Source organism: Dipodomys spectabilis, unplaced genomic scaffold (assembly GCF_019054845.1).
Source record: "Dipodomys spectabilis isolate Male_0828 unplaced genomic scaffold, ASM1905484v1 ptg000136l, whole genome shotgun sequence".
In the NCBI taxonomy this organism is placed as follows: domain Eukaryota; kingdom Metazoa; phylum Chordata; class Mammalia; order Rodentia; family Heteromyidae; genus Dipodomys; species Dipodomys spectabilis.
In genome coordinates this window covers 13,046,403-13,068,599 of record NW_024870813.1, presented here as the reverse complement: position 1 = coordinate 13,068,599, position 22,197 = coordinate 13,046,403, and the positions used below count along the sequence as shown (strand labels likewise).

At 50.9% G+C, this 22,197-nt stretch overlaps 2 protein-coding genes across 7 annotated transcripts in view; one reads left to right on the top strand and one right to left on the bottom strand.

Moving 5' to 3' along the window:
* Positions 1-22,197, top strand: part of Cdh23 (cadherin related 23) — a 322,925-nt gene that overhangs the window by 252,016 nt on the left and 48,712 nt on the right. The window lies entirely within an intron of this gene.
* The window catches only part of Vsir (V-set immunoregulatory receptor), a 39,409-nt gene that overhangs the window by 11,801 nt on the left and 5,411 nt on the right, over positions 1-22,197 (bottom strand). The window contains exons 2-7 of one of the 3 annotated variants that reach the window (XR_006148984.1): positions 18,301-18,729; positions 17,268-17,324; positions 12,585-12,692; positions 8,850-8,877; positions 7,687-7,883; positions 6,846-7,555 (exon numbers count right to left, since the gene is read on the bottom strand). Coding sequence is in view for 2 of the 3 variants with exons in the window: in XM_042690132.1 (XP_042546066.1) it covers positions 7,518-7,555; positions 7,687-7,883; positions 8,850-8,877; positions 12,585-12,692; positions 17,268-17,324; positions 18,301-18,729 (857 nt within the window). In the remaining variant the exon portion in view is untranslated. Of the gene's footprint in view, positions 1-5,395; positions 7,556-7,686; positions 7,884-8,849; positions 8,878-12,584; positions 12,693-17,267; positions 17,325-18,300; positions 18,730-22,197 lie in introns of those variants that run through there. The other 2 variants (XM_042690132.1, XM_042690133.1) reach the window with 2 other exon arrangements.

Sequence of the window (22,197 nt, the reverse complement as noted above, 5' to 3'; positions counted from 1 at the left end):
ATCAGTGGGGGGTGACTAGGGCAACTCTTCCAGCTGTTCACAGAGTATGAGAAGTTTAAGTACCAGAAATGGGAAAGGCCTCCTGAAAACCAGGCTGCAAGCTGGCACAGAGTCCCTTTCACAACATTCTCTTAGTCAAAGCAAGTTAAAGGTCAGTTGAGAATCAAGAAACAGAGAAATAAACTCAAAGTTTGAAGTCATAAACGGCAAAGTGTTGCAGAGTGTCGATGTAGTGAAGGGCAAAGATTTGATCCTTTGGGGCAGTCAGTCTCCCCAAGGTCCTGATTGCCTAGCTTGGTCTCTCTGCTCACAAGTGACTTTAGACATTCCTCTTGGGAATGGCCTTGTAGGGGGAGGGGCCAGAGCAGGACTAGTGTCTCTGGGGAATAGGTAGGAATACTCCCAGCACTCCCCTGCCACACACACACACATACACCGCATTGTGAAGGGCCACACACTCCTAGCTACTCAGGAGGCTGAGATAGGAGGATTGAGGTTCAAAGCCATCTGAGGGAAAGTCCATGATACTCTTCAGTTAACCAGCAAAAGCCAGATGTGGAAATGTGGTTCAAATGGGATTTTTTTTTATCCACATTGTGAAGAGCCCAAGAAGTGAGGCTCGCTTTGGCTCCTTCAGTCCTACTGGAGGCCAATGCCACTGCTGATTCAGCTGTGCACACCAAAGGGCTAAACAGACACATGTAACTTAGTGGGGTCCAGAGCAAAGCAGATATCATTTAATGTGGTGACATGGAAGAACCCAGTTTTGACATAACTCTTCCCCTCACTGGACCTAGCTTTGGCATGAGGATGAATCATCTTGGTTGTCCTTACAAAACCATTTAGAGCTATGCCTGGCTACCAGCAACAGACCCTGAATGATGAATTCATAAGTCAGAGGGCATTTTCTCACATCAGATCTCTGGGGAGAATTACAAATGTTGATTTCACCCTCAGTAATGTCAGAGGTTGTGTTTCTTGGACTTTCTCTTGTGATTGTGAGATAGCTGCTGTAGCTCAAGCCATCATGTCAGCATTCAAGGCAGGTAGGTGAACAAAAGACAAATTGCTATACCAGCCACTTCTGATCCTTTATCAAGAAAGAGAAGGTTTCTTTGAAGTGGCCTCTGGAGTTCTGCTATATTCTGGCTGGAAACTAGTCACATAGACACAACTAGCCACAAGGCAGGTTGGAAGGCATGAGGGAGAGGATTGTTATGACTGGCTTATTCCCTGAGGTCCAGGTATATCATTGCCCTAAACCAAAACAGAACTCTGTTAGTGAGAAAGAGATAGAGAATAGATTTGGGGCGCTAGCATTTACCACACTGCCCTTTACTTCTGATGTAGGCAAGTCTGTATACAAGAGAAAAAGAGAGAGAGAGAGAGTGTGTTTACAGGGGAGGGTACTGCCATTAGAAGCATTCTAAGACCCTGAGGTTAGAGACTAAGTCAGGCTTCCTTTTGGTTCCTAGAAAAACAAGACTTAAAGAAATGGGAAATCACTTGAGATACAGTTAACTACCCAGGATGGTGGCCACGACCCAAACAGTTCTTGCAAAATTTTGGATTGGTCCCCACAGCCAGAGTTTCTAGTTGTTGAACATAGCCTCTTCAGAAACCCAGCCCAGCCCTGCAGGAACCATAAAACACCCCTTCAGCCCCTCAGTCCCCTTGAAGCGAATCTCAGCCCATCCGGCTCTCTGGTGTGGGTGTGGAAAGTTGGGCAGCAGTTATGATCCCCACCCTAGTTATCATCAGTTCTTTTTTTTTTTTGTCAGTCATGGGGCTTGAACTCTGGGCGTGGGCACTGCCCTTCAGCCCTTCAGCTCAAGGCGAGCGCTCTACTGCTTGAGCCACAGTGCCATTTCTGGTTTTCTAGTGGTTTTTTTATTGGAGATAAGAGTGTCACAGACTTTCCTGCCCGCTTTGAATTGTGATCCTCAGATCTCAGCCTGCTGAGTAGCTAGGATTACAGGTGTGAGCCACCAGCGCCTGGCGCTATCACCGGTTCTATTCCCCAAGGCCCTGTAAAGCAGCCTCGGGTGACCAGGATCAGGGATGGTGCTTTGAGGCTAGCATACAGGAAGTAAACATGTGGTGGTCTGGGCTGTATCAGACCTGACTTTCTTTAGACAATAACACAGAAAAACAGCAACTAGTTTTAATGAGAAAAAAAAAAAAGATTTATAGAAAAAACAAGTTGAAAAGAATCCCTTCTTTTGTTGTTTCCCCTACTTCCTCCAGTTTGGAAAGACCTCTGTGACTTGAGTTTTGGAGCAGACACTGCTGTGGCTCATGGACACAGTCTGAAAAAGTAACACTGGGCCCTGATGGTTCATTCATTCATTCATCTATCCATCCATTCACTCACTCATTCAGCCAGTGATCATCTAATGATCCTTGAACCCCTGTGTGAGGCACTGCTAATAGAGAGAAAGACACTGTTGTCACAGCCTGAATAAAGGTGTTGGGAGCCGCCACCAGGTAGGTGCATTGGAAAGAGCTTAGGGATGGCTTCCTGGAGGAAGTGGCACCAGTGCATTCTTGATTGGTCAGTCATGGTGGCACAGCTGAGGGGGAAATAGGAAATATATTTCAGCCCAGGGATCAGCCTGGACACAAGCTAAGGATGAAGAATAATCCTGGTGTGGGCACTATAAGGAGGTCAGCAAGGGTAGCCAGCAGCACACAGGACTCACTGTACCATCTGTAGGCCAAGAGCTGGTCCCAGTGCCTTCCCAAGAGCCCTTTGCTCCCTCTGCCCTAGTTGAGAGTGAGAAAGGGCAGAGCTGACAAACTGGGGCCCTGTAGCCCATGCTTGCTGTGACTAGTATTTGCCTCTAAGAACCACCAGACTCCAAGATTTGCATCCTCTGACAAAATCTCACCTCAGGGTGATGAAGGTCTCCAAAGACACACCTGAAAAGGAAGTGACTAGAGCAAAGGAGCAAAGTACTCTAAAAGCCAGAAGACTTTCATTCCCATCCATATCTTAAAGGGCCAAGGCTCTCTAATCCCAGAGCCTGGGAGTCAGCTGCCAAGACTTCCCCAAAGCTGAGACAACCTGTACCAAAGCTCCCTCCTACCTACTTTTTCCCCAGGCCAGTTCTACCTTGTTTTCCCAGAGATGTGCCTTCCTGCACATGGCAGAGGCCATCTCCTCCCAGACTTCAGCCTGTACTTCCCAGGCTAGGAACAGCTGGGTTACAAGAGGCAACTGGGCCAGCCCCAGGCCTGCCACACAATGGTATGCTACCGCACCACAGGAAGTCATTGCACAGTCAGCCTTGTGTGAGCTCCAGGACACAGAGAGGGAGCCCTGGACTGGGGAGAGGCCCTAATGGCCATCAGGAAGGGTTAGGCCTGCAAGAGGAAGGGATGGGCCCAGGGAAGAAGGATGGAAGGCAAATGGAGGTCAGGAGCTGAACCCTGGCCAAGTCCCAGAAGTACCCTTGGCAGGAGGTAGAAAAGCTGGGACAGAACGCCTGCCACATGAATTGCAGCCATCAGGAAATAGTTCCAGATAACAAGTCCCGACTTCTCAGGCTGCAAAGGACCAGCTGGAATAGGAAACAGAATCTCTAATGTCTACTTCTGACCCACAAGGTCCCAGCTGTGACCTTTCAGTGACATGGGAGGCCTGGGTTGCTCACCACATTTGGGGTGGAGGGCTCCTTCTGTTTATCACTCCTGACCTCTGCAGCTTCTGAGATCCCTGCTTCCCCTGGCCGGGCTCAGGACCTGCATCTGTATCCACACCAGCCCAATGGAACTGCTCCAAACCCTTGCCTTCCCTTTGCTTCCTAAAGGACCTTCTGCAGCTGCTCAGATGCTGAGCATACCACTGACTGAGTGCTTTCAGAGACCCTAGGGCTCAGAGATCAGCAGACAGTACATTCCTTCTCTGACCCCTAATGCAAGTGGGTACATAGGCAGCTGCACCTCCCAGGAATCTTTTGGTTTCATGGTTACCAGGCAGGAAGGAATCACAAGCACTGGGGCTAGAAGGAACCTGCACAGTAGCTTCAGGAGCTCTCGACTCATGAGAAGGTTAAGGAAGGCTTAGCATAGATAGGAACATTTTTTTGGTGTGGTGTTGAGGTGGAACCACAAACTAGTAGGCACAATTTCCTTCAGGATCCTGCTGTATGGAATAGACAAATTCAAGGTGAGAGCCCCACTAGTCCCAGGTTTCTCATGCCATTCCATTCAGTGTAGGGAAGATCCCAGGCCTGGGAAGCAGGAGACCCAAGCTTGAGTCCCAACATTTACTTGTCTCAAAACACAGCCTTTCAGAACCTCAGTTTCCCTGTGCATTAAATGGGGGACAGAACAGCTTCTCAAGATGAGGTGAGGAAAGACTCAAATAAACAATGACATGGGGGAAAAAGTGTTTTTTAATCAAAGAATATGTTAACAGAGAAGGTACAGATACGACACATATACAGCCATATCCTTTTTTCTGCCCAGGGCAGGCACTGCTAGCACTTTCTCACTAAGCTACGTTAGTATACCAGAATCCCTCTCATCATCTATTCCAGGAAGCCACACCAATAGGTGAGAGTTGTGACATCAGTCCCCCGGTCTGCACACACTCAAGCATTATTACTGTAAAGGACCTAGAAGTTGGTAGCATGGCCCAGAAAACATGGCATCCTGGTTCAAGCCATCACCAATGGCTGTGTATCAGCTAGTCAGCTCTGCCACCAGGCCCCACCTACCCTGGGACTCACAGAATAGTTAAGGAGACACTGAGATCCTGGGGAAAGGAAAAAGACAATGCAAAGCAGGGACTTCTCAGTGAAGAGGCCAGACAGCCAGTGATCTCTCGACTAGGACAGGCACTCAGCTGGCCTGACTTTTTTCAAATAGAGCTTTGCCCCCAGCATCCTGGCTGGCCATCCTGGTTCCTCTTTTCACTTATTGCGGTTCCCTGAGCAAATTGCAGCCCAGCCCCCAGCCTAGCCAGGCCAGACCAGAGATGGCTCCCACTGGCACCCATGAGACACTCACTTCTCAAAGACAGACAGGGCTTTGGGGGCAAGGTGTGGTGGGGAGAGCAGGTCTTGCAACCCTAGCCTCTCTGCCTCCTCAGAGTCTCATCTCTGCAGAGTACTTCCCTGTCTCCAACCCTGCACTGTGGCAGGCAAGTGAGCCATGGGTAGACAGGAGCAGTCCCAGGGCTGTTTTGTTTTGGTTTGGTTTTTGGTTTTTTGGTTTTTTTTTTTTGGTTCCAGTCATGGGGCCTGAACTCTGGGCCTGGGCGCTGTCCCTCAGCTCTTGAGCTCAAGGCTAGAGCTCTACCACTTGAGCCACAGCACCACTTCTGGCTTTTTTTCATTTTGCTTATGTGGTGCTGAGGAATCAAACCCAGGGCCTCATGCATGCAAGGCAAGTGCTTTACCACTGAGCCACCTTCCCAGCCCTTGTTTTGTTTTTTTAAAAAGAAAGTCCAGGAGACTTTGCAAGCCCACCAGAGGACTTGTCACCACAATGGCCTGTGGCCTGTCAGGCATCAGAAACTTCTCGTGGATCTTCGATTCTAGTCCCTGAAAAGCTTTTCAAAATGTGAAAATCTGGAGACAGGGACACTGAACTAGCTCTTAAAGTGCAGACTTCCCTCCCGGGCCTCCACCAGTGCCAGGAGCAAGTTGCTTCCAGGCTCTGGGCACCTGCTGCCTTTGGAAGCTCCCTGTTCATGCCTGTCCCCATCCTGTCACAACCCCCAGAGACACAACCATCGCAGACAGCCCCTCTACAACAGCAGCAGCAGCAGGGATATCTGTGGGGCTGCTTCAGGCAGACCAGGATAAAGATGGAGCCTGGAGCTCACAGTAAATTTTACTGAAAACAGGAAACCACAAAAATGAGCCTCGCTCACTTGCAGGGTCCAGAGAAGAGGAGAGCTGTGCAGTGCACGAGGAAGCCCGGCAGGAAGTGGGGTAGCTGTTCTGCTAGGGCCTCCTCCCCTCTCCCCACAGCAGCAGAGAGGCTTTGGGGTGAGGGGGATGCTGGCAGCCAAATTCTTAGAAGTTGTCTCTTCATCAAAGTCCAAAGCTGAGAGGTGGGCTCAGGTTCATCTCCCGGGGGACAAGCCATACTTCCTGAGTGTAGCATGCAGGGTTTGTCATCCAACCCTAGGGATGGTACAGTCCTGCCACACAACATCTGCCACCTCCCTACTCCTGCCCAGGGGCCCTCCAGGGTTTGGGAGGACAGCTGGAGTGTCCATGGCAGCAAACGGAGTAGAAGAGGGTATCCTAGGGACAAAGCAGGAGCCAGGGTATGGGTGTCCTGGCCACTTGGAGGTATCATCCGTATGGAGAAAATGGAACTTATTCTGCAAGACCCCATCCCCTGCCCCAGACACAGCACGAGGCCACAATGTTCAGACCCTTTCCCCCGTCCTCCATCTCATCTCCAGGTACTGGTGGACTTCTGGCCTGCTCTGGCCCAAGCCCCAGTGCTGTTTCTGACACCTAAGCTTGGTTCAGCAGTGCCAGGAGACTAGATACTCTCATTTAAACTCTAACCTCTGTGTGCCAGGCTCGGGTCCCACTGGAGGTTAGAGGCCAATTTGCCCCACCTTGCCCTCTCCACTCTCAAGTGCCATCCCCACCTGTCCTGTTTCTCCCCCCACCCTTCTCCCATGCTTTTAAAAGCCTTGAGTGGCAGTTCCATAGAATGTTCCCTACCCTGGGCAGTGGAGTAGTAAGGCGGGAGGGCAGGAGGGGCGCTTCTGTTCTCTGCCCTTCACCCTCCCTCTCTACCAGCCACAACAGGTGGCACAACCTCTTGCCTCAAGCCTGGCCTCAAATTGCCCAAGACATCAGTTGGCTCACAGTGGACCCCAATATGTACTTCCTATACCTCTAGCCACTGAACACTTGAAAACAGAATACAGGTGATAGGAGCCCCAAATTTGCCTTATCTGTTGGTAAAGCCTCAGATGGCTGGTAGAAAACTGTGAGGAAGCCCTATGGTGAGAGCCAGACAGACCCCTGCTGGGGAGCTCAGACATGCAATGAGGCCAACAGAGGAGCAGCCTCTGGCCAAACAGTGAACCTAGGCCAGCCAACAGCAGCAGGAGTCTCCACATTTTGTTGTATGTGTCTCTTGTCTATGAGGTGGCACTAGGGGATCCTGCCCAGTGCCTACATCATTTCATCTGTGTTGCCAGGGCCCAAGATTCCTGTCCCAGGCAGGGAGGCTACTGCACAGCTGGAAATTCTGGAACTTCATAGGTTGTAGGTCATTTGGCATCTGTAGTTGGTGAATTTCAGGTCTCTAGGGAGGAACCAGCATCTCAGCATCCTTAAGAACAGGATTAGTAACCCAAGATCTTCTCCCATCCTCGAGTAGCATCTAGAAAGATGAGAGGCCTACCTAGGCCTCAGGCAGAAGGCAGAATCTAGGCTCAGAGCAGGAAGGAAGGGACCAAGGAGGCCAGCCTTGGCTCAAATGCACCTGTCCCAGACACAGCCCACCCCTGCCCACACTGTCCTTCAGCTGATCTAGTTGAACTCAGAGTTTGGGGAATCCGGAACTGGATCTGCAAACAAGAAGAGAAAGAAAGTGAACACAGAGCTCCTCATCCTTCATTCCCCACTCCACCCCTGAGGTGGTGAGAACTCCTGAGGGAAGGTGGCCTGCAGACCCCTATGAAGCCCAGGAAGCACTCACCTAGGGATGGAAAGAAGACGTCTCCAGGGCCTGGAGGAGACAGAGGTGTGTTGGGCTCTGAGAGGAGGTGCCGTCCAGACTCTGAAGGCTGCCGTTGGGCCATGTAGGACAGAGGGGGCCTGACCTTGGCCTCGGGCAATCCCTGGGAGGATGGAGGAGCCTCAAAGCCAGGGTTTTCAATTCCTTGGGGGCTGCTGCTAGAGAAACAGACCTGAAGGTCAGCAACAATGTCTAGAGTACAGCCTCTCTATCCTCCCAGCCTCCGCTTTTCTGGTCCTCCATGCCTCCCTTCCCTTACAAAGCCTCTAGAGCATCTCCCAGATATCAAGGAGGAGGAGCCCAGCCTAAGGAGAGGCAAAGGCTGGGCTGTACTTGTCTCACCTGCCCTCAGCCAAGGACATGGGCATCTACTACAACTGACCACACAGTTCCTACTACAGTCTGACCATCAACAGCCAGTGTTAATCACAAAATATTGGCTTCTAGAGTTTGGGGACAAGGATTGAACATCCCCTGAGCCTATTTGAGCTGAGGGGAGGGCTCTCTCTCTCTCTTTTCCCTTGAGAAAAGGATCATCTAGAAGGCCCCTCCACCTCTGAGGTCCCCAAGGGATCTTTGACAGCATCTATCTTGGAATTGAGCTCTGGATTTAGGTGTTGCAGGACAGGAGCCAAGTTCCTAAGTGAGGCTCCTTCCTGGGCCTAGTCCAGGGGCCATGCTGCAGACAAGCTTCCTGCCCAACACTCAGATGCACAATCCCCAGCTCACCTTCCTTGACCTGCTGTCTACCCTGAAGCCTCCATGGCCACCTCCTGCCTTTGGAGCCTGATAGCATTCTCTTGGGAATCCCTTGCAGGGCAGAGCCCCCCACCCCAAGATGTAGGCTGTGCATGTTTCAGCATCTAACCCCTGTCAACTGCCTCCTCCCTGCCTATCCTTGGTCAGGCTGACCACTGAGACCCAAAGGTGGATAGGTAGAGCCTGCTGGGCAAGGGGCAGCAGGGAGAATAGCCAAAACTAGTACAGATGTGTTGGCATCTAACAGCAAGAGGCAGATGCTTTTCTGAACAACTGGCCTATGCAAACAGAGGCAAACTACACAGAAATGTCCCTTCCTATCAGCTGGACCAAGGAAATTTTCTCCAGGTCTCTACGGGCCTTACCTGTCCATCCGCACCAACTCCTGGGCCCCTAGGAACAGAGAAAGAAGCTGATCATAGGCAGGAAGGCTTTCTAGTACAACAGCCCTTCTTCAAACCCTGATGGCAGCTCCCCATAGGGACCATTAGGACTCTGTCCAGCCCTGGAGTAATTCCATTCTGTTCCCTCTGGAGGCCCCAAGGGCACTGCTCTATAGTTGTGTCCTGCAGGTAGGCCCCAAGGAGCTACCCATTCTTAACTACTTATAAGTGAAATGATTTTCCTAGGACGTTTCTCACAGGGAAACTGAAGGCAGCTGACACTTTCCCCCTAGACCTGGCTTGCCACAAGGTCACACCTTCAGGATTTAAGTGTCAAAAGGGCTGAGTCTTGCATTTGCTAACTGTGGCTTCCTGCTTGGCCATTTGCCCCATTCTAGTCTTTAGCCATGACTTCCTGGGAGGCGTGTTTGAGGTTGGTTCCCAATTATAGGGCCTGCTCTTTAACATCCTCCTCATTACCTAACAGAGAACCCTAGATGTGAGCAAGCCATCTCTTCCCAGCTTTCCACCCATTTTCTGCTCCTCATCCAAGCTGCTGCTGCCTTGTCCCATTCTTGGGGTTCCCCACCCCATAAATTGGCTACCAACCAGATATAGAGGTCCTAACTTCCCTCTTTCTTGCAGCTCCCCACCCCTTCCCACTGATCCTTCTCCAATTAAGGAGTTTGGCTGCTGCTGACATGGGGAAACCAGCCTGATTGGGGGAGGGGTGCCACTACAGAACCAACAAGAGGAAGTTACACGAATGTCCCTGAAATCCACTAGATCCTGGCTCCTGTATAACGAGAGACTCTGTGTCAGGCCTCACAGGGGTGTACCGTGAGTGTGTTCCTCCGGCAGCTCATCCACTTCACTGCCCACCGGGGAAAGGATGTCAGTCCCACTTGGAAGCTGGGGAAATTAAGTCATAATCTAGAGCTGGAGAAGTATCCACACCTAGCAAACTGCCTTTTGCCCCTCCCACCAGTCCTTTCTTTTGTCTTTTATCCTGAGTATGGCTCGTTCGTGACCATCTCCTCCAAGCTAGGGTCCTGGAGCTTCCTGTTCAGAGCATACCATGCATGCACACACACACTGTCCCCCCATCTGCTGCCCATACTGGTCAGCCTCTGCCTGCATCCTGGGACTTTCATCTGTACCCCCATAGAGCAGACCCAACCTTTGCTCCCTGTCTCCTGAGCACCTCATCCTCTGCTATCCCTAAGTCTGAAGTTATGTAACAATTATATTTCTTTTGAAGGGTGAGAAGGGCCTGTCCTCTAGTGTGGTTTTGTCCAGAGATGATTCTTGTTCCCCTTTTGTTATTAAACATGGCATATCTAGAGTAAGCTGTGGTACAAGGCTGTCTTCCACAGAAGAGGGTTCATTTGCAGCCTCAGGGGAGGTACTCAGAGTGGGACAGTGCACCCCCAGCAGGCCATCTGTCCTCACCCATCCCTCTTCCAGTCCAGTTCACCTAGGCCATCCTGGGATGCTTGGGACCTTCCTAAGAAGCCTCAAAGCCAGCACTAAGACTGAAGGTGGCATGGTCTGTGGGGCAAGAGGCCCCCTACCCCAGGTCCTCAAGATACCCCACAGCATTCTGGCCTGCTGCTATCCCCTCTCTAATTTTCCTTTCTAAGGCCATCTCCATCTCATGGGCACAGCAGGTACTCTATCAGAAAGACTGGGCCCAACCAAGGCAGGTATATGCCCCCCCCGCCACCTCACCCCACCATGGCTCAGACAGTATCCTCCACCCAGAACTTGTTTGTTCTCTAGTTCCTGTTCCCAGTTCTGACCACATGACAAAGCAGCACTGTGGTCAGGGATGAAGGGGACAAGTGGCACCTTCCTGTCCCCTCCCTGCCTATAGGAGCCTTCACTGCTTGAAGAACAGCAGCTCGTGGTAACTCTGCAGCTTTGTCTCTTCTAAACTGAGCCCCTAGTTCTTCTGCTCTAACCCTGTTACCACCCCACCTTCCTGCTGGCCTGGGGATTCCTGCGGGCAGGTCATGGTGGGGTTCTGAAAGAACAGGGCAGTCCTGAGTGGAAGGGTGTGGTGGTCCAGCCCCATTGTCTTACACTGGAGCTCCAGACTGGGCTGCACGCGCTCTCTCTCTCTCTCCCTCTCTTTCTCTCTCTCCCTCTCTCCCTCTTTCCCTCTCTCCTCTCTCTCTCTCTCTCTCTCTCTCTCTCTCTCTCTCTCTCTCTCTCTCTCTCTCTCTCTCTCTCTCTCTCTCTCTCGGAGGGAGGACAGGGAGGGGCTTAGGTCTATACAGGTGTAGGAAATCAAGTGAGAGCTGGTGCAGCATCCTCATTCAGTTACCTTCTGCAGTCCAGGGAAGAGGCTAGAAAGGGCTGCAGGAGCAAAAGATACTCCCTCCTACACTCAGAGGATTCAAGACTCAAGGGCAGGGCTCAGAGAGGGGGGTGTGACAGGTGTTTGTGGCCATGAACTTGAAACCTGGTTTAGCCACTTATTTGTTGTGTGGTTTCTTAGGCAAGACAAGAACTTCTCTGAACCTCGGCCCACCCATCTGCAAGACGGGAACCATGATCATACTAAGTTCTTGGGGTTGTTGCAAGGACGAAGTCAGGGAGTGTTTGACAAGCTTGGCACAGTGCCTAGCACAGCAGCCCCATCCATTAGGGACTGTGGAGTGGGGTGTACACGCAAGTAAGCATTTTTGTTATATGGTAGAATTATACTCCCAAGGTATAGCAAAGGTAGAAAACTCTGGTTGAATCCCAGATCTGTGCTGTTACATAATATTTGGGTTTTATTGTAGAGTTTTGCTTTTTGTTTTTTGTGCCAGTACTAAGGCTTGAACTTAGGGCCTTAGACTTAGCTTTTTCATTCAAGGCTGGCCTTCTACTCCTTGAGCCACAGATCCACTTCCCACTTTTTTGCTGATAGAATTTTCCTGCATGGGCTGGCTTCAAACCTTGATCTTCAGATCTCAGCTTCCTGAGCTGCCGTGTCGAGCTATTATTTGGTAATATAGCTATTTAACTCCTGGCTTTTCATCTGTCAAAGGGCCAAACTAAGTGATAGGTAAGACCCCCTCCCTCTTCCCATACTACAGAAGTCATTTCTGTCCTAGTATTGCAACTAATTATAAAGCAAACCTTCCCATATGTTAGCTAAAGCAGGTCCCCAAGGATCTCTGGGGTTTTCTGTTGTTGTTTGTTTATGGGGTTTTTTTTTTGCCAATCCTGGGGCTTGAACTCAGGGCCTGGGCGCTATCCCTGAGTTTCTTTTTTCCTCAAGGCTAGCACTCTACCAGTTGAGCCACAGGGCCACTTCTGGCTTTTTCTTTTTATGTGGTTCTGAGAAATCGAACAAGGGCTTCATGCATGCTAAGCAAGCACTCTACCACTAAGCCACATTCCCAGCCCCTCCCCCCCCAAAGGATCTCTGAGTGGTGACATTCTTATAAACCAATCTGAGCTGTTCCTACAACTCTTTGTGATTATTCATTCATTCAACAGATTTTTTTTTTGTTAAGTGCCAAGCCAGCAGTGCCTGGGAACCAAAGCAGGTGACAAGCACTAAGGCCCCAGAAAAGGTGTTCCTGGGTACTCCCCCTCCCATCTCCCTGTAGGGTTGTAGCACAGAGCAAAGAGAAACCTCTTGGTGCCTTATGCCATCACTGACTCCAGGGCTGGTCTAGGCAGGTCTCTCCCCCCACCCCACCCAGCAGCAGTACTCACGGCGGTGGGAGGCCACCTGCCTCTGCTTGTAGACCAGCAGCAGGATGAGCGGGAGGCAGAGGATGCCCACGATGCAGGCGCCCGTGGCCAGGGCTGCAGCTGTGATGTCTGTTAGGGCAAGAGGCAGCCAGTGTGAGGCCCCATTTCCACTGCTGCTCCCAAGGGAAAATGGAAGCCAAGGGAAAGGAGACTAGGAAGCAGAGCCCCACAGTCAGACTTTCAGTATCCTGCAGAAGCATGGAGAGTCTGGCAACCCCCTTTCAAAGACAGCTCTATGCTCTCCCAGTGTGGCCCAGAGAAATAAGACCTGAAACCTACAGTGGACACAGGGAGAGATAGCAGACCCCTCATCTACCCACAAAGAACAGCTAGCTGGACCATCCTGGGCCCCAGGTTGTCCCATAAACAGGAAGCTGACCCTTCTCAGACTCCCATACTGCAGAGTTCAAGATCAAAGGAAGCCCATGTGATAGGTCAATTCTACATACAAATGGTGGTAATGCCACATGACAACATTGGCATTCTGGATGACATTCTCAATGTCATCCAGATGCATGTCATGGAATTGCACACTTAAAGATGGTACAGGGCTGGGGAGGTGGCTCAGTGGTAAAGCGCTTGCCTTGCATGCCTGAGGCCCTGGGTTCGATTCCTCAGCACCACATAAGCAAAAAGAAAAAAGCCGGAAGTGGCACTGTGGCTCAAGTGGTAAAGCGCTAGCCTTGAGCTGAAGAGCTGAGGGACAGCGCCCAGGCCCAGAGTTCAGGCCCCACTACCGGACCCAAAAAAAAAAGTTCAGGAGGCTGAGATGTGAGGATGGAGGATCTAAGCCAGGCAGCAAAGAAAAGTCTATAAAACTCTTATCACTAATTAATCACAACAAGGCCGTAAGTGGAGCTGTGGCTCAGGTGGTAGAGTGTTAGTCTTAAGCAAAAGAAGCTCAGGTACAGCACCCAGGCTCTGAGTTCAAGCCCCAGGACTAGCACAAAAAATAAAAAGCAAAAATAATGAAGTCACATTAATAAAAAGAAACAATAAAGTACAAACAAATGGACTGGAGATGTGGCTCAAGTGGAAGAGTGCTTGCTTAACATGGCCCTGAAGAAAGAGAAAAAGAGAGAGGTTCATCCTTGTCCAAATTTTCAAGTTTAAAAATTTTAAACTATGAAGCTACAGGTTAAGAAAATTTTTAAAACCATCCTTCTCCTTGACTAGCTCCTGGCCCCTCCCTCCCCAAGGAGACTCTCCCTGAACTTGTCTGTCCATCTAGATTGTCCTGTCACATGGAATCAGAGGACAATGGCTGAGTGAAACTTGAAATGGTTCTGTGTCCTCCCAGAGGCTCCACCACACAGGTCACCCCAAATTTATTGAGACTTTTCCCTCCTGGTAGATCCTATGTATGCTTCTATTTTTAACATACACTTGTTCTGTAGCCAGGAAGCTCTTGTGCTTGGTGCTCTGCTCACTTGGGCAAGTAACATCTGGATGTAAATTCCTAGCTTTCCAACACTGAGCAGAGAAGCTCGGCCTTCAAACTCTTGTTAAATTGCCCTCCGGAAAGACTGTGCCATTTTACCATCCTGACAGCACGGGTTGGTTTGATTCATGTTAGCCCATCTGCTGACTGTAGGAGTTTAACTGGGAACAGACAAGCCAGTTGGAACCACAACCAGCATAAGCCCATTTCCTTCCCAATTTGAGCCCTTCCCTCAGCCAAAAGATGGCTGGGATCCCTTGTCACTGAGAGTGTTGGGCAGGAGGAAGTGCTGAACTAGAAATGTAGCCTTTGCACTTCATGTGAGAATAAAGGCCATTTTCATCTTACCAAGTGGCTATAAACAACGGGGTGGTGTAAATAAGCTGGTGATGGGGGATGGGAGGAGTTGTTTGCACTGTAAAAAGAGGACAAATGGTTTTTAGGTACAGGGTACGGTACAGGGAACGGTTGCTGGACTAATTACAAAGCAAGTTCAGCTGCTCATTAAGGCAGGTTCCCTGCAGATTTTTACTGTGGCCTCGTGGTAACGCAGAATATTGGATGTGAAAGCATCCAGTAACTCAGACAGTTGGGTATTCCTAAACCCTATCAAAGAACTTCCCAGTGGGCCAAATCCGAGAGGCTGGTTGCAGAGTTCTTTGCTGGCGCTGAAAGCACACTTCCCCTGGCTGTTACTAAGCAACGCTTGATCTTGGTATGGTTTGCCAGGTGTTTAGTAATTTGGTCTGCCTGAGAGGCTTGGCCTGATCTCCCTGCCTGACTCTTGACCACAGTGGTGGTTCCTCTTCTGCAGGCCCTCCATGGGAACAGGATTTCTCTTCCAGAGCCTGAGGTTGGCATGTGGGCAGCCTTTGGGAGCCCATCTGTGGGCCCAGCTGCCCTCAGAGGCTTTAGGTATCTCTCTCTAGATTCAACCTGGATAGAGTTCCCCATTCTCAGCCCGGGGCTTGAGCTGCTGCCTTCTGGGGAGAAGGGATGAGTGTGGTCACATCCAAAGCCTAGTTCCTTCTGGGAAGGTGATTAGGTGCTGGCAGAGGCAGTTGCCAATATCACACTAGGGTGTGCACTAGGCCCTTACACAGCCCATGAGATGCAAGGGTGCTGCCTACTCAGGCTGCATGCTGAAGGTACCTGAGGGTATTTGCCGAGGAAAGAGGATGGAGGCTGGAGGAAAGCAGATAGCATACCATGCTGTGTTGGAGTGAGGAGAACAATACAAATTGCCCATCCTTTCCCAGGCTAGGGATCAGGGAAAAGGGATGTGTTTTTGTTCCACCTTCCCCTACCTTCCCCGCTAGAGGCTGACTTAGACTTTCATTCTTTCTTAGTCCAGTGACTCTGTCATCCCAAGGATAACATCTAGGTACTTGAGATGACGTTAGAGCAGGAAAACATAAAGAACTTGGCTGGAAACATCCTTAACTGACCAGGTACTGTGTCTCTGGTCTGACAAGGAACAGAGTTTGGGATGGTGACATGGGTCACCCGCAAATGGCTCTAGAAGTTGTTAGGACACAGGTCCAGGTCAACTATCTACTACCATCTGCCTGCCATCCTGTCTCGGCACAGAGGATGCATGAGTTGAATTGGGAAGTCAGTTCTAGAAGTGACAGTGGACATAGTTCTTAGCACTTCACATCTGATGCCTCCTCTTACCCACGAGACCACTCTGGAAAGTAAGTACTATTGTGCACAGAGAAGTCAAGCATCTTAGCTGATCTCAGGGTCTGAGCTCTCAACCACTTTACCACACTGCCTTTCACTATGGTCTAATGTTGCAATCATGGCCTGCAGCATACTTTGTTTTGTTTTTAGTTAGTTACTGACATTTTTGTTATTGAGACAGAAGCTGACTTTGAACCCAAGGTCTTCCTGCCACAGCCTCCCTTGTGGGGGATTATAGGAGTGCCCTACCATGCCCATGTCTCATTTTCAGAAAGTTGTTAGGAACAGGCTGGCCCCCTCAGGCAAGTGTGCGCTCAGAGAGTGAAGGGGCTCTGATGCCTCTCTTGGTGCTAGCTCTGAGAAGCCAGAAGAGAGCCTCTTTACCTGCCTGAACTTTGGTCACGTGGGGGCAGAAGTGGAGGAGACAGTGTACAAGATCCCAGCAGCTCTGCAAGCGTTTTCAAAGGAAGAAGTGGGAATGGGGCATTTACTCAGAATGGAATTGCAGTGGGGAAGTGAATGTCCCCTGCTCCCCATCAGATGGGCCGCCTGGACCTCGTATGCACTGCTGTATGGGCAGGAAGGGGCAATGTGGGGGAACTGAGGACAGTGGCAATGGTTTGGCACTGAGGTGACATTGGAGCTCTGTGGTGCCCTCTGAGTTCTACACAGTTTCAACTTAGACTGAAATGCATGTTTTAACTTGGTTCCTGACCAGCTTGCTGGTTTTAAAACAAATGGAGCTGGGCACCAGTGGCTCACACCTGTAATCCTAGCTACTCAGGAGGCTAAGATCTGAGGATCATAGTTCAAAGCCAGCCCAGGCAGGAAAGCCAGTGAGACTCCTATCTCCAATTAACCACCAGAAAACTGGAAGTGGCACTGTGGCTCAAGTGGTAGAGTGCTCGCCTTGAGCTGAAAAGCTGAGGGACAGCGCCCAGACCCAGAGTTCAAGCCCCACAACTGACAAAAAAAAGTAGTTTGAGTCAAAAGCCACATGGCCTTTTAGTTGGGCCTTTGGCTTTGTGCTATAGTTAAGCTATTCTGGCTTAAGCCCCCATGTGTGTTCTGCCAGAGGACAATAACATTTTCCTTTCTGTATCTTCAAGGCCAAGGCTGGTCCACACTGAGTATCTGGTGAATGCTGGGGATCTTAGAAGAGTAGGGCACCCCTAAGATGTGTGCCCTGTGCCTACTGTTTCCAGGCTATTGGGCATTCTCACCCAACTTCTGAGTGTCTAGCTGTCCCTGGGGTTTGTGAGTTTGGGCAGAGTATACCACCTCTCTGGGCCTGCTTCCCAGTCTGCATAGTAAAGATGATGGTGCACAGCTCCCAGATTACTCCCCTCCTTGGGGATCCTATGCAGCTGCAGCCATGGAGGAAGCAAAAGAACAGAAGTAACAGAGGTGACATGGGGACCCTGGGGTGTGGGGGCTGAGGTGAGAGTTCAGAATGGGCCCCAAGTAGAAGATGAAGATGGAACAGAGCACTCAGAAGGGACTGAGGGTGGCCTTACTGTCACTCTCCTCGGGGGAGGACGGGTATGTGATGCATTTGGAGGGGGCATCTTTGCCTGTGGGAGGAAAGACAGGGCCATTAGGTGGGTATCAGACCCAGGGGCCAGGAAGGGTTGTCCAGGCTGCTACTCCCTCCTGTCATAGGAGCACACACTAGGGCCCAGCTGGAGACAACATACTTGCTCATAGACACATACAGACAGACAGACAGACAGATAGACACACACACACACACACACACACACACACACACGCAGCATATACATGTTCTTGCTCTGCCCATTCTCACATCATCCGCAAGGGCAAATGGTTACCTGCCAATGCCTTCTCCTCTGTTCTCAGACAGACAGACAGAAAGACACACAACACACACACCACTCACACACCATAGCTACCTAGCCATCCACCAATTCACACCCAGGCACATTTCAGTCATACTGTGATCTACAAGCTCACACTATGGTGTCCCTGTGTGTAAGCAGCCACACTCCTTCCCTCTCACATGAAAAAACAAAACAAAACTTGCAGCTGAGCACTGGTGGCTCATACCCTCTAATCCTAGCTACTCAGAAGGCTGAGATTTGAGGATCATGGTTCAAAGCCAGGCCAGGCAGTAAAGTCTGAGACTGTTATCTCCAATTAGTCATCAAAAAGCCAAAAGAGGAGCTGTGGCTCAAGTAGTAGAGCATTAGCTTTGAGCACAAAAACTCAAGGCAAGTGCCCAGACATTGAGCTTAAGCCTTAGGACTGGCACAAATAAATAAATAAAATATCCAGCAAAAATTGGGATGGAAGGAAGAAAAAATCGCACTGTCACAAATAATCATATTTACATACCCACTCCCCTTCACCCCAGCTGGCCATATGCCCACATCCCACACATGATTATTCCTTCTCACACATGTACACACACACACACACACACACACACACCCCTCAGGCACACCATGGACACTGCAGACACACTAGAGACCATGTCACCCATGCCCCATGTAGTGGATGTCACACAAAAGTCCCAGGTGGAGGCCTCACCTTTCTGCACTTGCAGCTCCATGGCTGCATGGACCCGGTGCTCTGAGTGGTGATGTCTCATCTCCACTACCAGGCAGCAATAGAGGCCGCCATCTTGCACAGTCAGGTTCCGCATGGTGATGGAGAAGTTGCCATGGTGGTCAGAGGCTGTCTCCAGCCCGTGGCTCTGGAGCAGGTTATGGCTGGTGTTGGAGGCCTGGTGGCCTCCGTGGTACGGGTGAAGGTTCTGGAGGGTGACATTGCGGATAGGCCGGTGCTCTGAGCACACCTGCACCTCACCCCGTGAACTGCGGAACCACGTCTTGTAGAAGCTCACATCATGCCCTTTGGGCACAGGGCCCAGGAGCTGGCAGGCAAGGGTGATGTTCTCCCCCTCGGGACACACGTACAGGGAATACGGCGTTGCTACCTTGAAGGCTGCCACCAGACCTGCTCAGAGAGAGAGGAGATCCCTATCATCTGTCTGAGTGATGGCTGCCCCCTTGTACCCTAGCTCCAATGGCCTCAGCCACTCTCCAGCCACAGGCCCTGGGCAAGTCAGCTGCCCTCTGAGCCTTGGAGGCAGACAGAAGACTGGTTGTCCAGAGTGGGCCTCTCACAGGTCTGGCGTGCATCCTGGTTCCAACTCTCCCTGTGACCTTTCTTGCAGGCCCATTCATGACCTGCACAGTGGGTTCATGCCCCATGCCATCCAGTGGCAGGCAGGGTGCAGAGCAGAATGGCTGTTTGGGCAGCAGCTATTTTGTGTTCGGCCACCCTTTGGGGAGCCTTCAGCACCCTCTTCCCTTCCCCATCCAAGGACTGGTTTGCCTCATGCTCTGCTTAGGTGCAGGCCAGTGCTGGGAGTCCCTAGGGAGGGGAGGGGCACCAATGATTGAGCTAGCTAGACTAGTCTGCACTTTTGATTCCAGAACCCCTGAGCAGAGTCATTTTGCTTCAGGGGACTTAGGGGAGAAAGGAGACAGCCTTCCAGACATGAGGAAGAACCTTTGGGCTTGATGGACAAATACAAAGTAGTGAGTGGAGGGTGCCTTAGGCACAGTGGTGGATAAGTGGGGGGCAGGGGGCTGAGGCACCTGAGGGGTAAGTACAGGGACTGGAGCGGGGAGTCACCTCCTCCCATGCACTACCTCCCTACCAACCAGACAACCGTGTTCTAGTTCTCTTTAGTTTGCTTCCAATGAGCAGACAATGTAATCTTCTTTCTCCCAGACCAAAGCACCTACTTCTGAGAACAGAACACAAGGGTGGTTTCTGTTCTTCTCTTTAGCTATGTGAGCCTCAGTTTCCTCATCTGTGCAATGGGAGGTAATTAGCTTTGGCACTGACTGGAAGCGTGAATGAGGCCAGGCAGGCACCTCAAACTTGCCCTGTCCATCTAAGAGATGGATCCACATAGAGAAGCCCCCAGATTTTTGGAAGGCCATTGCCAAGATGTGCAGAGACTTCAGAATTTCTTTGGAAAGATACTGAGCTCCTTTTTGGGTGGCTGTACAGCAGCCCAGGAAGAGGGGAAGCATTTGCCCGCAGTTCTGGGTGTGCTCTCAGAGCCTGGAGGAGCTTCAAGGAAAGCAGAATCCAGTGAGAACTGGCATAGGCTGTGTACTGAGCTAAGGGATGTATGCATACCTAGCCACCCTGTGCAGTAGCTGCCACCTTTAATCCCATTTTGCTGGTGAGAAAACCAAGGTACATATGGACCTTCAGTAACTACTAGCCATCACGTAGCCTGTAAGTGAGCACTAGAGCCAGAATGAAACTCGGGCACTTGGTGGTCACACTGGGGGAGAAAGTTCAGAAGCTGAGCCATATTCAACTTCCAACTTTTTATTTGCTCCACAAACTTTTTTTCCTTTAGGTTGCTAACATTCAGATTCCTAGTTTCTCTTTGAAGATCAGTGGTAACACCCATCTATCTAGTTCTCCCATAAGGCAGCTGGAGGCTGGAGCCTGTTTTCCCATAGCCACCGGCACACCAGTTTACCCTTGTCTTCACTGCTCCCTGATGCCTTCACTTGCTTCATGCTCTCATCACACTTGCTTGCCTTTATGGACCTTTGACTTGTGACAAAGGAGTATAGGGCACTGGCCCAGCCTTGATGGGGACTCCACTGCCTAAGTCCATTGTTCTTAGGACAAATGAAGTCCTTAGGCTCAGAAATGATTCTCCCAGCAATTCAGTGGAAGGCTGGCAGAGCAGGGATTAGCCAACACATTGTCCTAACCCCTGAATGGGGCAAGAGAAGTTCCAGATCACCAGCAGTGTCTTTGGCCTATGTGGACTGGATCTGACTGCCAAACGATGGCAAGGCCAGAAGTAGGAGGAGGGCCATGCCTAGTGAAAGGGCTTGTGCCAGGGCTACTAAAAAGAATCAAACCCTCACAAGTGGACCCTGGTGTCTCTGCCCTATGCTGCCCCCTTTCCAGCAGCCATGTGGCAGCTAGTCCATTTCCCATTGCCAAAGATCATCATTTCCCCTGGCCAGTGGTCGACTTCCCATTACCAAAGATCATGTCCAAACCCAGAGCCACCCCAGAGCTTGGAACCAAATTCAGATCCAGCACTGGGACTGCCTTGGGCACATCATCACCTTGGCGGCTGTCAAGAGGTTGGGCACAACAAAGGCCAGACTTTCAGGCCTAGGAAGAAGGGGACAGGGCAGGGGAGGAGAGCACTATGAGGACAGAGGCATGGATGGGGTGGAGTCCAGGTGTGAGATTGATGCACAGTCTGGCCAGTCCCCAGGCAGAAAGCCTTAGAGACCAACCAGTGGTACTTGTGACTCAGGACTCAGGGTTTCTGGCCGAGGCCTCTTCCGTGAAAGCCCACAGAGACAGAAGGACATGAGGACACAGAAGAGGGAATTGCTCAATGCTTACCCAGCCCCTTATATGCCACCTACCCCATCAGTTCCCACAGTACCTCTTCCCCTTTTGTTTAAAACAAAACAAGAAGCTGCCTAGGATTAGGGTCTGGGGGTAGGGGAGGGTGCTCAGTTCTGTCAAAGTCATGGGTTTGTTGTGCCTGAGGCCCAGAGTAGCCGTCCTTGGGCAGTCACTCCAGGATACAGAGCAGGCACCATGTAGTAGACAAGCACGGGGACCGCATGGGCCTGGGCTCTGCACCTGCACACCCAGCAGGAGCTGGAGGCGGGAGGTGGGGGGCAGGGGCACACATGCAGCACGGCTGCAATTACAATCACATGCAGGAGGATGTTGTTCATTGTCAGCCACAGATTCTTTCAGACACCTGGGTCATTGTCAGAGACCGGGGAAAGTGGGTGGGGAGGAAGGGCCCTGGCTCCAGGGTGGCCAGGAGCTTGTAGAACAGGAAAGTGCCCTTGGAAGGGCCTGTGCATATGCCAGGAGGGGACAGTCACACTCAGCATTGGTCTTAGGGCCTGGCCACTGCTCCACCTAGACCTACCTGCTATGAGTAAGACCACATAGGAGCATCTAGAGGGAGGTGATAGAAAGTAGGAAAAACCCAGGCATCAGAATTACAACTCTAGCCTGGGCAGCAAGAGCCCTGGACCCCAGTGCCCATTTAGCTGGGGCCTGGCTGTAGAGCCTTAGTCAGATCCCACCTTTTTCTCTCAAGCTCTAAAATCCTAGGGGCATTGTGTGGGGAGGGGGAGCTGTCTTATGTCTGATTATGTATTATGGACATGCTGACAACTTACCCTTGTTTCATTTCATTCACCCAGCACCCTCTGATGTGGGTTTTTATCATGTCTGTTTCAAAGAGAAGTCAAGTGACTTGCTCCTATGTGGCTAAGCTGAGATCCACACCTTGGCTACACCATCCTGCTGACAGGAAGAGCCCCCTACCCTCTGGTGGGTAGGTCCTATATATCATCTTTTAGCTATTCAGAGAGAAGGAACTGACCCCAAATC